General features: G+C 34.3%; 2 protein-coding genes across 3 annotated transcripts; both read right to left on the bottom strand.

Moving 5' to 3' along the window:
* Positions 1-360: 360 nt before the first annotated feature.
* On the bottom strand, positions 361-2,849 carry LOC127101092 (thioredoxin-like fold domain-containing protein MRL7, chloroplastic). The gene is made up of 4 exons (XM_051038421.1): positions 1,777-2,849; positions 1,071-1,155; positions 765-876; positions 361-617 (listed from the first exon to the last, which is right to left on the bottom strand). The coding sequence occupies exons 1-4, from the start codon at positions 2,535-2,537 to the stop codon at positions 514-516; spliced, it is 1,062 nt and encodes a 353-aa protein (XP_050894378.1). The 5' UTR covers positions 2,538-2,849; the 3' UTR covers positions 361-513.
* A 2,585-nt stretch (positions 2,850-5,434) lies between these two features.
* Positions 5,435-11,900, bottom strand: LOC127101093 (probable CoA ligase CCL12). Of its 2 annotated transcripts, none has more exons than XM_051038422.1 (14): positions 11,449-11,900; positions 11,215-11,347; positions 10,671-10,936; positions 10,391-10,592; positions 9,329-9,369; positions 8,806-8,934; positions 8,549-8,622; positions 8,242-8,462; positions 7,823-7,917; positions 7,531-7,747; positions 6,738-6,863; positions 6,477-6,578; positions 6,093-6,299; positions 5,435-5,958 (listed from the first exon to the last, which is right to left on the bottom strand). In XM_051038422.1, the coding sequence occupies exons 1-14, from the start codon at positions 11,712-11,714 to the stop codon at positions 5,845-5,847; spliced, it is 2,193 nt and encodes a 730-aa protein (XP_050894379.1). In that variant the 5' UTR covers positions 11,715-11,900; the 3' UTR covers positions 5,435-5,844. The 2 variants fall into 2 exon arrangements, with proteins under 2 accessions (XP_050894379.1, XP_050894380.1); XM_051038423.1 differs by having other exon boundaries at positions 6,477-6,575; positions 11,449-11,899.
* Positions 11,901-12,445: the final 545 nt, after the last annotated feature.

Below are 12,445 nucleotides of genomic sequence, written 5' to 3' on the forward strand. Positions count from 1 at the left end.
TCTTGTGGAAGCTTAGCACTGCCCTACAACAATCTCTATTCTCAAAGTACGAATCTTTCTCTTTGGATTCGCCAACGAATGGCGATTATTACATCAAACCTATGTGTCTAATGAATTTTGTATTTGTTTGTATCTAAATTATTTTGATTTTTTAATAGAGACAAAAACAAAATGTTTTTAAACAAGTTATGATATGATGGTTTAAGATAATGAAAGCTGTATTATTTTGCAGCCAGATAAATCCCAAGGGAAACATTTTAAATTCAATTTTCCAACCACATGCAATTTCAAATTTTGATCCAGCACAGAGCACACAGACAGGTTTGGCAACTTGCAAGTCACTGCCACATTCATTTTAGATGATCAATAGTTTTATATATTTGCATTGATGAATAATAATCTTGATTATATCTCTAGTTTTATATATTTCATTTCATCATTATCATAATATAGAATTGCTACGCAACAAGGCAACAAGGCAACAAGGGCCGTGTGACATTCTTGAAAAAACAATTAATATCGTAAATATAAGGCCTTGTCATCTATCCATGCAGGCTTCTTTGCATTGTAATAGAAAAATGCAATCATCTGAACCAGCTCATCTGCAGTTCTGAGTTCTGCAAAAGGTATAAGCAACTGTGTATCAGTATGAGGGTAGAACCTAGACGAAGAGAGTGTGCATTCCTTACTGTCTAAGTGAAAGCCAAACAAAAACTATGTCACTGGTATATAATGAAAGTGAAGAGAATGAACAACAATCTCACCTTTCTCCCTGTACACCATCTTATTGCCCCGTAAAAATAAAATTTGTGGACATTCTCGAGCTTTGAGGGCATAAGCCAAGTCTCTCTCTATGTTAATGTCTATCTTAACCGCCTACAAATAGGAAAATCAAAGAATATATGATACTTGAAAACTTTAGAGACTCCAGGTTCTAATTTTAACTAGTGAGTCATCAGAAGGTAAAGTTTGTAGTGATGAGAAGTAAACATCATTTTTTTTTCTTCATTTCAGGTATGTGTAATAGATGAAAAATGCAGTTTTAGTACACCAAAAGAAATTGAGCATACCCGGGGAGGTAACCGATCTTTAGCACTCCAGTACACCTTTATTGCTTTCTCTAGCTCTTTCAAGTTTTTCCAGTTATCGACTGCCCTGTTGAATAACAAAATCAAACACCAAAGGCTGCATTTAGCTATAAGTTGTTGGGGAGTCTAGGAGCACTAAGATCAACCATGAGCTAATGAGAACACTGCATAAGACATTGACTATAAGAGTCATCTCTTTTATATATCTTTCATTGAGCTTAGTCCTAACTAGTTTAGACTAACCACACACATTTGAATTTCATCATAAGTAAGTATATGAACTATTTAAAATTTCTATCAACATGTCATTCCTACACTAAACCAAGTTCTTATTTGCTTTACAATACCTTTAAATAAATGACAATTATCTTTTGGGAACAATACACATCTTAAAAGAAAAAAAGTAAGTAAAACATTCCTAGGACTATATTTTGAAAAAAACAATTTATTTATAAAGACGAACCAATTTCATGGAAGCACATCAAGATTTCAGACATTATAAACCAACTAATCTGAGCCGAGTTGCATGGAATCACTTAAGACTTGAAGTGTATAACTAACAAAAACACATTTTCTTTGAAAAGTGAGCACAAAAGTATATATGTTATATCTGAAAGATTGCCAAAAACTCTATCAACTATCATTCGTTGTTCCATCAAAATCATATAAGAATAGAAATTAGTAGTACCTGTTATAGCGTTCAAAAACAAGGACAATTAAAGGGCTGGGATGAAAAGCAAAACTCTCCCATTCCAAGCAATTGATCTCCTGCACCCAGTTATCATCCGTTTCGCCTTCCCAATCAATTTCAACACCATCATCTCCCACAACATTCTTAATTGGATGCTTCTCAAAATACTCTGAAGCTCTAACTCCCCACCCAACATCCGTATCCAATGGCCAGCTCTCACTTTCTTCCTCAATCACCATCTTCTTTTCACCCCCATCTCCCTCTTCATCTTCCTCCCCCTCATCACTATCATCATCACTGTGTTCTGATTTACCATCATCACCAACACTGCCCTTCATTATATCATTGTGATTCTTCAAAGCATCCCCATTTTGCTGCCGAATTGCAGCAAAAGTATTCTCCAATGTATCGCGTACAAAATCTTCTATTTTCATGGCCTCACTTTTACGACCGCGCCTCGGCTTCCTTGGAATAGTTGTTGGGAAGATATACTCAGAATTTCCACCATCCTTATTAACAGATACAGCATCTTCAGATTTGGAACTTTTTCCCTTATTTTTTGCTCTTAGTTTGGAGCTAGGATTAGATTCGGGTTCAGGTTTTGAACTAGAGCTTGTTGAAACAGAGCATGATATTGAAACAGGCTTTACAATGTGATGGGTAGATATAGTGGAACAAGACAAGAAGCATGTATCAATTTTTGTTGTACGGAAAGGTGAGAAGGTTCCAGGCACAATAGTAGTTTGGAGAATTAGCATTTTGGTGGCTCAGGCAATGAAACACGAAAAAACAATGTTGGTTATGGTTGGGTTATTTTAACAAACAGGTGGTGTTCAAAATAGGCGGGAACACAAATTCTCCTTGAACTAAATAGATAAACTAAACACTTCTTTAAAACAAGTCGAAAGAGAAGTTCCTGATGAAAGAATGGAGCAATATATAGCGTGTATGGATTGTAGCTGTAACTGTTTGAATGGAGTACTTGGCTTTTCCCTCCTCACTCGTTACTTTCTGTTGATAACCACGCTACTCAGCTTCCTATGGCTGTCAATTTGGGTCAACTAGATCTTTTATTGGGCCTTTCATTTCGGTAGGAAAATTTTAACCATTTTTGACCGTCGTCTATTATGTTATTACAAAATGAAAATAAAAATATATAAAAAAATTCTGGTGAACAAAAATTTAATAAAAAATCATAATATTTGAAAATTTATTACAAATTATTCTGTGAATAAAAATTTGATAACAAATTATAATATAGAAAAATTTATTGCAAATTATAGGATGAACAAAAATTTGATAAAAAATTATAATATTAGAAAAATTATTGCAAGTTAGAGAAATTATATATCTAAATTCTTTAAGTGACATTGATACACTGTTGTAGGGGTATAAAAATTTTCAATTAAAAAAAATTAATATAAAAACTATATTTAGAATATTTTGAAAAATATAGGAGTTGAGGAATAATTGTAGGGGAATACGGGATAGATTTTTTTTTTATAGTCACTAGTTTTAAGTTTATTACTTACACTCCCTCAATTATAAATAATTTCCGATAATCCATTCCATATCCCATCATGAATCATACATTTAATTTATAAATAAAAAATAGTTTAAAAATATATTTTTAAAATTCAAAATATTCTTCCATAAGAGATGTTTAACAAACGAACCCCGAATTATCAGCCATCTAATGTCACACTTTTCAACCCTTTTTATACAACAATTATGTATTTTGTTTGGTAAGAGACACCTTATTCTATTTGATTTAGTTCAACTACAAGATCAGCATGTTCGAACCGTACATAAATCTTGGCTTATATTATAAGGTACAATTCAATCATTTCAAACAAATCATTTGAAAAATAAGTTGATTGAAATAAAACCAATAACAATGAAGTTATATAAAGCGTCAGAAAGTGAAGGGGGCTCATCCATTTTGTATATATTTGTTAAATGTCTCTAAACATAACTATTCTTCTTGCCGCCAAAAATATATTTTCAATTATTATTATTATTTTTTAAAATGAGAATGCGGCACACTTAAGAATAGTTGGAGTGTGAAATAAAGTGTATCAAAAAATGCATTTTCGATTTTTAAAAATAATTTTGAATTTACTTAGGGTGCGGTGTGTGTCTTCATGATGGAAGAAATAAGGAGATTTCTTAATGGATTATATATGTTTGTTACCCACCACACGAAAATATTTAAATGTTCATAGATTTTGAGATGTATCTCTGGACGCACTCAAGTTTCAATTAAGGTTAAAATATTCCAGAGATGCATTTACGGAATAACGTCGCATCATAACTATTCATCTTCCTCATTTCTCATATTTCTCAAAAAATACTTCAAACTCTCTCAAATTTATTCTCATCAACAAGCCCAAAATCAAGTAACCAAGGTCAAAGGAATTTCAATCATCATCAGAAACATCATCCAACAATAAAGTAAAGTGAAAAATTGTAAGTTTTTTGATATTTTGAATAGTTTTTGAATTTTTGTGTAAATGAGTAGAAATTGATGTATAAGTTAGAAAATGAGTAAAAATTGGATGATTGATAGTTTAAACATAGTCTAAAACATGATAGTTGGTTGAAAATGATGATCAAGGCAATATTTTTTTGGTTTTCATGTCTGTATTGTTGTCATTGGCGCAACTGCTGAGTTGTAGAAAATTCCGGAGATGCATTGTGGAGATTGCGCAGACAGACATTGATAGAGGTATCTTCCCTGATGGTTCTGATGTGAGGCAGGTCCTAAATACCATCATGACGGAGGCATGTGGGGGCATTTATATATCGGAGACAATGCCAGAGAACGGTGGATTGATGACCGAGGAGGCATAAGAGCTAGAGGAGGCAGATGCGATGTAGTCTGACATACATAATAGTGCATTAGTATATAATAGTAGTACTATGGACTGTATTCTATTTTGACATCATGCTACTTTATCGTTGTTCTCGATTTTTTTGTCCTTTATTGATCTTTTATTTATATGATATTTTTGGACTATTTGAATTTATGTACGTCATTTTTTTTATATCGATTATATGGTTTAAATCTCGTCACATGTAGATAACATTTATAAATCTTCATCTAAATACGTGTAAACAAAACATAACATGAAACATGTTGTTCTGATACGTTACACAAATGTAACTCCGTAAAATAAACGGAGATGCATCTCTGGAATATTTTAACTTTCAATCAGAAATTGGTGCATCTCCGAAATCTGGAGGCATATAAGTATTTTTGTGTGGTAACTATGAAACATACATTAAAAAATCCCAAAAATAATGTTCCGCCATTGAATGCCCGGTGTGATAGGACAGTATAGCCCAATACATATGTTGACCCAATAATTGAGTCCAATTTACACAAACACAACTTGTAAGGTTGTAAAAGCTATAGGAAAAATCTCAAGTCTCACGTTAGTTGGAAATGAACGTTGAAAGAATTTATATATAATGACACTCTTCATCTTATAAGTTGATTTTATAAAAATGAGTTATCTCAAATTCTAATAATTGTAACACTGGTTTAGTTTTCAGTTTTTTCCACTAATGCGGGATTTGCAGTTAGTAATACACATATTGTTAGCCGTAAATTCTGGTTTCTGTCAGCTTGCAGTTACTCTTATTCGAAGAATTAAGAATAGAATGTTGTTTGATAATTGAAGTGAAAGAGTTTAGTAATAAGAAGGTGCAGAGTTTTATCTCCCTGCATAATATAACACTTAACATATACTAACATTTGTCATTAAAAGAGTATCCTGGGAATGCAAAATGCACCTGTACCACAGACAGTATTTGTCCCTTCTAAACCATTGTTTATCAAACATTGACGAGTGGTTGTAACTTGTACTTCTACCATCAGTTTTGTTTTTTTTCCTCAATTTTTATAACTTTTATATTTATACACCCCTCACAAGTGTCACTTATTTTGGTAGTTAAAATCTTCAAGCTTCCAAATCAAAGGATTGACTGTCTTTCATCGCTCACTTCTTTATGCACATGAAGAGGACTGTCTGTCCTAGTATGCCTGAGAATTGGTTGTCACTAAAGTCTGCTCTGAACTGATAGTTCGCGCTTCATTTGATCTCTCATTACCCTCCTCAAGATTTTGTTGGAAGATGTTCGAGGAAACTCAGGAACTATATTAACAATGCTTACCTGTAATAATGTGTGACAAAAAGAGCTGTGAGTGTTACATCAGTTAATCCCAAATCAGGTCAGTTTTCACTTTTCAAATAGTAAATAAGCTGCAATCAATTCATAATTATTCAAATTCTACCAAAGGGTCAGACCTTAAACAAAGGATTGAGGTTGCTTTGAATAGCTTTAGAAAATTTCATTCTTAGAGTTTCTGCATTTGAATTGTATCCTTCCTTTAGAACTACAAATATAACCAGTTGTTCTGGCCCCCTATTTGCAGTTGCAACACCGACTGCAGCTGTCTCCAAAATGCACTCGTCAGCCCTGTCACAGACACGCTCAATTTCTACTGAACTTGTCTGCATATCAGCAACAAAAAATTCTAAGTATGAATAACATTATTCAGTCCATTTAGTCCCAGAGTAATGTTCATGTTAAGTTAACAATTCATCAAGATCCGAGATCCCTTTCAGAATACGTTCACTGCGAGACTTAAATTTTTCCCAACACTTTGCATTTTGTTGAAAGAGTAATACCTTTATTCCACCAAGATTCATGGTGTCATCAGCCCTCCCTTGTACAATGATATAGCCACCGACCATTCTCTTGATTATATCTCCATGTCTCCTAAGAACCTGCTAATACTCATATCAAGATAGTCATGACAATTGACAAGTTATAGCAATAATAGCAAAATGAATGGAGTCAAAATTAAAAATTTAGTCTAATGTAATTTACAAAGAGGGTATTGTTTGAAGTCCTTAATGTAGGTCTTACTGATATACAGTAGTAGATACCTTTCCTTTATACACGGGCATTCCCTTAAAGTAAACCTCATCATGGTCGGCGTTCAGCAATCTATCAGATGCTCCAAGAGAGAGAGGGAACAAACCCACTTCACCAACACATGGAACATTTTCTGGCTGTCATATTGGTCACAGAAATCAATAAATCAGAAAACCTATAAATAAATTGTATAAACCCAAAGATAGTCTGCTACTATGGGAAAATGATGAAAGATATTGAAGGTGATTTCACAAGTGTATGAAGTTCCAAAAGAATTTAAGAGTGAAATAGGAACTGAAAACTGGAGAACAAAGGGCTGGCGTAAAAACTAGACCTGTACAGAAACAAAACAAGTATTGAAAAAGATTCACATGGAGAATTCAAATTGATGGCCATTAGGAGTTATGGATCACAGATTTTGTGACTCGGGTATTTGATTAACCATTATCACAACAACATACTTTGTAGAACCAACATTTCTGATAGAAAGTGTGTCTGGTGTCCGACACGTGTTTATACCGACACGATACTAAAACATGTGAAAGCATTCAATTTATTTATTTTTAAAAATTATTATTGGTGCCGTTGTGTCAGATGCCAGTGCCGTGTCTAGTGTCTTCTTCATAGACAACATATCTGTTATGTTCCCTAGTCCGGTAGTTGAAGTAAGTAAGCACACAACAAAACTATCCAGAAAATTATACTGATGCATTGACACGATGTAATGTAATAAGAAGTAGAAGACTCAGCACAGATAAATAAATTATGACCAAAGAGTTTAAGTTATCCAGAAAAAATTCTTACATAAGGAACTCCATTTTCGTCAAGAACGACAAAGCCAGTTGTCATTGATGCTGTGCTGAATGCTCCAAAAGCTTGAGGCTGCAGGGGGCTTCCTGCAATGTAGCTGGACGCAAGCTCCGTTCCTCCACATACTTCAATGATTGGATTATAATAAGATTTTGAAGAAAGCCATAGATCATCATCAACATTTGATGTTTCTCCAGTGGAACAAAATAACCTGCATACAAGGGAAGCAGTTTATTTCATTTTTCTTAGTAGCTATTTTACTCTTTACACTTGTAATAGTCATTACTTTATCTTTGTCCAATCCAAGCCCTCCATACATCGAGTACTCTTCCAAGATTTCACTAAGCTTGGAACGGTTCCCAAAATGGTAACACCTGCATCCTGAACAGTCATAGTAGAATGAATAAAGTTGTGCCTTGGTGTGATGTATTTGTTGAGAAGGAAAAGAGACAGTAGGCATGTTATAGAATCTGTTTTTAAATTAAAATCAAGAGAATGCTATATGCATACGAAGAGCCACAGATACAAGGATGTGCAGTTACCGTGATAACATAGAATCATTACCCTATTTAAATTATTTCCCCAAACTTAGTTGATCACAACAATAATTGATAATTACCACTGTAAAGATCAAAATACTAAATAAAAATTGTTCAAAAGTAGAAAAAGTCATAAAGTAATGAGATATTAACTTGGAAGACTCGCCTGAACAAATTTCCCAAAACCACGGCTTTGAGGAGATCCATGGTACAAAGCAAGAGTAGCACCGGTTAGAAAGCAATGATATAATACAGTAGGTCCCATCACCCATCCTAAATTCGTAGGCCAGGAATAGACATCTCCAGCTTGTACATCAATAGCAGCCCATCCATCAGCAGCACTTCGTATTGGGGCAAGTTGAGTCCAAGGAATAGCTTTTGGATCTCCTGATTAAACCCAAAATATAACCAGAAAACCATTATAATGGTGATTGGTGATCTCAATCTGATATGTTATAAGAGGTAATCTTTACCTGTGGTTCCAGATGAGAATAGTATATTAGTAACAGTATCAATAGACTGATAGACTGGAGAGTAATCATCTGATCTGCAAAGAGTTGGGTCATAAGGTCGGACTAAACAAACTTAGAAAAAAGAAAACATGAAAACTTTCAATCTCTCCCCTTTTACCACGTTATTAGGATATTTTGCAATGGGTATTTAGTATATTAATGCAACCACTTACTCAAATTAATGTATTGTCTAATGAATGCATTGCAATACGCATTACCTGGAGTTTTGACTTCCAGAAGAGAGAAAATCTTTCCATGATAAGTCTTGTTCCCTTAATTGTACTGCTACATCATCACCTATCACAGGTAGCACGATAACTTTACATTCAGCTGCCTCAGTGACTCGACTGCAAGGACAAATACGCAGAATGAGGTTTCTAGCGATCAACGTGCTTAAAGAAAAGTTGCAAATCCAGCTAACAACCATTAAACGTGAATAATACAAAGCTCAAGTTAAGGAAGTAAAGCAGTCGGAGAGAGGTACTCAAGTAAGTATTTTTTAGATCAGCATCTAGAACTGAAACATCTATTAAAGAATGCATCAACAGATGATCATTACACAACTTAACTATCTTTAAATAAACTTTGTTTTCACTTAACATACCAACTATCTTTAAACAGATAAATCAGACTAAGGCATCATAACGTGCCCCAGGGCCAAGTTAAGCATGATTTCAGTATTCAAAAGTTGAAGTGCTGCAAAAAATTTAGCAACAAGAACAATGCTAGCAATTTCTTCACCTGTACAACGGGATTTTTCTGCCACCTCCTGATATGAAATCCTGAAAATAAAAAGGTGAGTTAAATACAATTTTAATTTGTTAAAAATAGGAAAATGATAGAAATCCACTCTAATATTAAGGAAACCTGGGAGTTAACTCAGAGATTGCAGAAACTTAAATAAGAAAGAAACAGAAATGGAGCACTATAGTAACTAGACTAACACTTCGATGGGCTCACTTCCTCCCAAATTCCACTTTTCTTGTGGAATTCTTGCTGTCCTTTCCTTTCCCATTTTCTATACTTTAAATACTCTAACAGCTTCATACCTTCTTCATTCTTCCCTGCGTTTTCCTAACCATTTTGCACATGTGGGTTATTTTTCTGGTGAACAAAGGTATCCCAACCAAGAGATATAGACTAATCTCTCGAGTTACGAAGATACATTTGAGGGGCTGTATTCAGAGTATGGAATTTTAACAATGCTTTGATCTCTTTTGATGAAAATGAAGAAGAAAAAAAGAAGCATGTTTCAAAGTCCTTAGAAGACAAGTTTCAGACAAAATTATTAAGAAATAATAGTTTCTATCATGAATTGTTCATTTTACAATTAAGCGTAGTTACCATTTTCTTGGTTGTGTGTGTTTGAACTAAGTCCTAGAGATGAAACATCAAGCCAATGATAGTCATCATCCTCTTTTAGAACTCATATGCTTCCTTGGAGTTAAATGACTTGCTCTGCTATGTTCTCCTAGCTAAACATCATCAACATTCACAATCCTATTGTTTGTTGTTTGAATCTAACTAAAACTCTTGGTTCCGTGAAATCTAGTTTCCAAAGTACTATTTTGGATGCAAAATCAGCCAGCGTGATGGTTGTTAAATACCACATTTTGCTTGCAAGTCATCCTTATCATGGCATATTGACTATGTCTGCGCTTGTTTTGGCAGTTCCAAGTATTGAATACCACTATTATACACATATATTGAATACTAAGAAACAAAAAAAGCAAGTCCAACCATTCCATCAACTGTAGCTTTAGAGTTAAAGTCATAAACATAGTACCGAATTTAGAATATTACCTGTGTGAAAATACCCTTTGCATTGGAAACACGGAGGCGAGTTGCAATTTCTTTTGGTGCAAAGCTATCAGCTATTGATACCACAGCACATCCTGCTAAAATAATAGCAAGATATATAATCACAGCATTGACTGTCATTTGCATATCAATTGCAATTGCATCGCCCTTCGAGAAATTAGCATGTATTGCATTCGCCACCAACCTAAAAATAATGAGGAAAACACTTTAAGAAAACCAAAAGGGTAAGGTGAGACACATGAGTGATGAGAGGTGAGTTTACATGACTTGTTGTCGAAGTTGTTTGAGAGTCATACGATTAACCTCGGAGTCATCATCAAAACCTTCAACCCTCCACACGATGGCTACACTGTCGTCTTGTTTGTTAGGGCGGGAGCTGGGTTGCAGACAACAATCGGCAATGTTAAGGACAGAACCAGGAAGCCAGGTTCCTCCGTGTTTCGATGGGTTGGAAGATGTATCTAAAATGCGATTTGGAGGTTGAACAAAGGAAATAGAAAGTTCCTTGAGAATAAGAGACCAGTACACCTGCAATGCAATGCAATGCAACACAATTACAAATACATATACAAAGAGGTGGAAATTACAGAAGCAGAATAATAAAACTATGTAAAAAGAAAAAGTAACCTATCCAACAAGGACACCGGAAACATGACACCGACCGTGACACCAATAATAATTTGAAAAAAATGAATATAGATAAATTATACAAACGTAATCACAAACGTTAGGGTCAGTTTCGTACACCAGACACACATTTTCTCATAGATGTCGGTGCTACAAAAGGTAACTAAACTTGCACTTGCCTCAGTGTGTTGAACAGAGAAGTTATGAAAAAGAGGAAAACTAGTAATAGGATCCTTGTAAGAGGATGCTCCTAAAAGCTCAGAACCATGAGCTTCCATGAAACGACCTAGATTGGTGCGTTTTGCCTGCTCTCTGAATGTGGAAACCAATCAAGAATAAATCAATACATGAACATGAAGTGAATAGATATAATAACATGTAAGAGCAGATATAGTATAACTAGAGTGACTTACATAGAAGGGAACCAATAAAGAGGAGGAGTAGGTGAAGAGTGATGATTAGAATAGATGGTATAGTAGATAAGCTGATGCAATGGATGAGGATAAGATGGTTTGAGGACTCTGCGGCTGACGATGCGGCGCCATGTGTGGGCGGGATCGTCGCCGGAGGAGAGTGAGAGTGAGAGGAGAAGTTCCTTGAATTGGTTGGCTTCAACCGGTGATAAGCCAGCGTTAACAAAGTCGTCGACTCCCAACTCCGTTATACTCTTTGGAGCCATGTTCCAAGTTCTAAATTGCAATTCGAAACTTGAATGGTGTAAATAGCCGCGAAGGAAAGTTCATATTAGTCATATGGTGGTAGTTGTAGTTGTGGAGTTGAGTGACCGAGTTCAGACCCGTGCTGCCCACCTAACAACATAATTGGATAGTAGGAACTTAGAGGATTGTTTGAATGATAAATTTAGAATGACTAAAGAAAATGGTATTTATTTGTTAAAAAAAGAAAAGAGAATGGTATTTAATCCTATATTTGGTCGGTGCTAGGAGACAAAATTTATTTGTTAAAAAAGAAAAAGGAAAGAGATTAATCTTACATTTGGTTGGTGATAGGAGACAAAATTTATTTATTAAAAAAGGAAAAGAAAATTGTATTTAATCCCACATTTGCTTGATGTTAGGCAGGGCGGTCCATTTAGACCGGAGGTCCAATTTAATTTAAAAATGAGTCAAAATTTAAAAAAATATGTATAATTATAATAATTGAAAATGACACTTAATTATATATTAATAAAAAAAGATTTAATTATAATTATTTTGATTTTAAGTCATCTTATTTAGTTTTTATTATAATATTTTTTTATTTATTTAATTTTTTAATAAGAGATTAATTACTATACACTGTCAGTGTAAAAAAATTTAGACCGTCGATTCATCAACATCGTCCGTTTGTATTATTTTATAAGTTTTTAAAATAAAAGTCAAATTTCTTTTAATATCCGACGGCTATGAT

This window comes from Lathyrus oleraceus, chromosome 7 (assembly GCF_024323335.1).
Source record: "Lathyrus oleraceus cultivar Zhongwan6 chromosome 7, CAAS_Psat_ZW6_1.0, whole genome shotgun sequence".
Lineage (NCBI taxonomy): Eukaryota > Viridiplantae > Streptophyta > Magnoliopsida > Fabales > Fabaceae > Lathyrus > Lathyrus oleraceus.